The 3,808-nt window shown below is 33.8% G+C and overlaps 1 protein-coding gene across 1 annotated transcript; it reads left to right on the forward strand.

Annotated features, from left to right (window-relative positions):
• Positions 1 to 2,717: 2,717 nt before the first annotated feature.
• On the forward strand, positions 2,718 to 3,083 carry LOC104109957 (protein PELPK2-like). Its single transcript, XM_009619362.1, has one exon. The coding sequence runs from the start codon at positions 2,718 to 2,720 to the stop codon at positions 3,081 to 3,083; it is 366 nt and encodes a 121-aa protein (XP_009617657.1).
• Positions 3,084 to 3,808: the final 725 nt, after the last annotated feature.

The raw sequence follows: 3,808 nt of genomic DNA on the forward strand, positions 1-3,808 counted from the left end.
TTGTTAAGAATTTGTCCTTTCTATAAGTTGCCATGGGTTTGTCCAACAATAAGCTGTTGCGGCTTGATCATTCTATATGCTATTGAGAAATTGTTCTTCTATATGTTGCCCAGTTGTGTCCTTCTGTATGCCATATGAACCTTTGCGCCTTAAGATTATGCCTCCGATTTTCGGGAGGGATGAGTATCCATCCCTTCACACGCTAATTTATGCCTCTAGTTTTCGGCGAGAATAAATATTCATCCCTTCACACATTAAGATTATGCCTCTGATTTTCGGGTATGAATGAGTATCCACCCCTTCATGCCCATGACCCACAAAAGAAAGAAAAAAAAAATGATCAGCAGCAGAAAAAAAGAGAGCTTTACCTGTCAAATATTGATTCAACTGCAGTTTGCAAACTACATATTGATGTTTAATAAACATTTAAGCATGTGTTTATATAGATCTCCATAGGCGGCTACTGAGCATGTATTTTCGATGTGAGATCAATTTACAAGAATGCATATCCTAATTGGATGTGGTAAGTGCACGGTGGTTGTCTTTTCACACATACAGTTTGAACTTAAAGATTGGATTAAAGAGTCGTCTTTGAATAGAATAAGGAAGCTCACATGTATCTTTTCTAGCTAGTGGCTAAGTGGTAAAATAAAATTATTGTCTGTTTGTGAAACCACTTAACTCAATTATTTTAGAGTTTAAACGATGCAAGAAAGGAAATTGATGCGGCAAGGAGGGTACGTGGCGTCATAGTTGAAGCTACTGGTGAAATTAATATGCCAATAGACATAAGGATTCCAATATACAATTGCAATTCAAATATGCAATTGCAGTAAATGAAGTTCATATATTTACAAGGAATTGATGGTTTTGTCCATACAAGCCATCAATCACGTGCAATCCTGTTCCAATTCAAAAAAATGGTTTATTCATGTCTCATAGTAACAAATACAAGTACATGTGTATGTTGTCCTTACGTACTTCAAGCCTTGTGTTCGATATTTCACAAGTTCCCACAACAAAAATCTTGAAGGGCATTTGTAAGTATATAAATTTTTATTAGATTTAAATTTATAAGAAATTTGGATTTAATTATAAAATAAGTATATTTTGATCCAAACAAATATTATGGGCTAATATAATTGGATTAATAATTCAAATCTAATAAATATGAATTTAATAAATAGGCTCAAATGCGTTGGGCTAACCCATTTAATTGGACTACGAATGATGAGCTCAGTTTATTAAGCCCAAGATATCATCTTCCTAGAGGCCCAATGTGGTGCCACGTGTCAAATGACGTGGCACGCCAAGTCAAGCGAAAGAGCCAATAAGATCGTGTCACGTGTCAAAATGACAAGGCATTCCAAATCAAATTAAAATGCCAATAAAATTATACCACGTGGACAAGTGACATGTTCTGGCCAATCAAATACGGCATTGTCACGCTTCAATCTGATTGGTCGGAAATAGTTTGTTCTCATCACAACTCCTCCCTTTTACAACTATAAATAGAGATCTTCATAACTCAGAAAGAGGACCAGAAGTTATAACAAGAAGACACAAGGGAGCTCGTGGATCAAAGGTCACAATTCTCTGCAAACTACAAGTGTTCAAGTATTCAAGCACTTCAACACAAATTTTAAGTATTCAAGATCAAGAACGAAGTCAAATCAAATACAAGGCGTTCAAGATCAAGGCTACTTGTTCGTGATATAATTCGTGGCAAAAATCAAAGCGTTCGCGACGGATAAATCAAATTCAAATTCAAGATCAAGCTCAAAGGTCCTTGAATTTATATTGGCAAAGAAGAATCAGAGGAATCATAGAGATTGTAACACTCAAACTATTTAAAATAAAATACTACGATTGTTGCAATATTTTTCGGTCTTAATTTTATTTTCTTGACGCAAATTTATTGTCTAATAATGTATACATCGAAAATTAATTTTGTTGACATATAAGCATAGTATGTAAACAGATCAGAAAATGAGAAATATAGAATTATCAAACGCGTCACAGAAAAGAAAAAAAGTATTCATGAGAAACAAACATGCAAAAGCGATATCTAAACTTCAAAAGAAACTGAGCTAATGTCACATTACAAAAAGGTGCGATTTACATGACAATTAAATTCGATTTTTATTTAATTTGAATTCTATTCTGCTAATTCTATGTGAAGATATAAAAGATTTTGTGTTTAAGAACATAAAGACGCAATTTTTTTTCTCTTCGGAGGTATTTGTGGTGCAATTAAGCATCAAAACTATTATCCATGAATTTATTTGGACAAGTTATCCGCATGTAAAACTGATCCTTGAAGTTTTTGGATTTTTGAATGATTTATAAAACAGAGGACATTGACATCATAATTCTATAAAATTCAAACCAATATAGTATAGAATATTTTTCTTATATGAATAAAAAAATACTTTGTGCCATTTTATATTAAATGTGGTTGATCCGAACTTCATCTATGTATAACTACTTCCAGAATATTATTGACTTAAAAAGTTTGTGAATCCTCAAATCAACATTTAGGAAGGTGAACTGACAACAGAGAGTTCTCATGTTTCCACACCAAACATCCCTTGCAATCCTGCTAGTTTTTCAACAACTTTCCCTATATATACATACCCCTTTAGTAAATGATCAAACTCACACTCAAATTAAACAAAACTTTCAACTTCTATTATTAACTTCATTTCCTTGAAACAATGGCTTCCTTCAGCAACTGCTCAATCCTTTTCTTGATCATAGCATTATTGTCCTTAAGCATCAGTACAACACATGCTGCTCGCAACCTACTGCAACTTCCCAACTTGCCTACAATCCCGTCATTGCCTCAACCAACAATGCCGCAGTTGCCTAAAATTCCCAACTTGCCAACAGCAGCCACATTGCCGCCATTGCCAACACTTCCAACAACGACACCATTGCCTTCTTTGCCTACGTTGCCCGCTGTTCCGAAGATGACTCTGCCACCAATGCCTGCTATGAATCCTATTCCCAATATGCCTTCAATTCCAAGCATTCCCAATATTCCAACCATTCCTACACTTTCACCTCCTCCATCCAACTGATCTTGCGGATTCTAATATTTTACCTGTTTTATGCTGTGTGGCATTTGTTTTTTCTTTATTGTCGTTTTAAACTAGTTTTGAGTGACTCTTAATTTTGTATCGTATCATTTATACTCTCTGAGTGTTGTGCATTTATTGACCTAGTAGTAAGTGTTTTCATTAATGTGATTAACTTTTGTGTAGATATCCCGTATATTTTCCTGATAAGCAAAGATCAATCTATATGCATTTTGAATTTGATCATTTGCTTTCAGTTAAAAATGGAAATGATAAAGCTTATTATATTCATTATATTATCTATTAACTAGGATACTATAATAAGCTTTATCATGAGAAACAAACCATGCAAAAGCGATATCTAAACTTCAAAAGAAACTGAGCTATATGTCACACTATAAAAAGGTGCGATTTACATGACAATTAATTCAATTTCTTTTTAAATTCGAAATCTGTTTACCCTCAAATAGGATAACGATTGAATTTGTAAGTGGTTTAAAGGATACGTGGACTAACTTGACACAAAATGATAAATTAGATTGCAATTGAAATAAATAACGATAAAGTAAATGCAAACCACACTAATTGAACAATCTTAGCCTTGGGGGTTAATCACCCTCGAATCAGGTACGCTTCGATCGGTGTTAGGATACAGAAGAACAAGAGCTTAAATAATGATATATTACTTTGGAATGCGTGTTACCATGTGTTCAATAAATTATCACACC

Source organism: Nicotiana tomentosiformis, chromosome 4, assembly GCF_000390325.3.
Source record: "Nicotiana tomentosiformis chromosome 4, ASM39032v3, whole genome shotgun sequence".
In the NCBI taxonomy this organism is placed as follows: Eukaryota; Viridiplantae; Streptophyta; class Magnoliopsida; order Solanales; family Solanaceae; genus Nicotiana; species Nicotiana tomentosiformis.

Excerpts from the sequence above, each read along its gene's own strand:
- LOC104109957 (XM_009619362.1), top strand. The coding sequence starts at position 2,718 with ATGGCTTCCTTCAGCAACTGCTCAATCCTTTTCTTGATCATAGCATTA.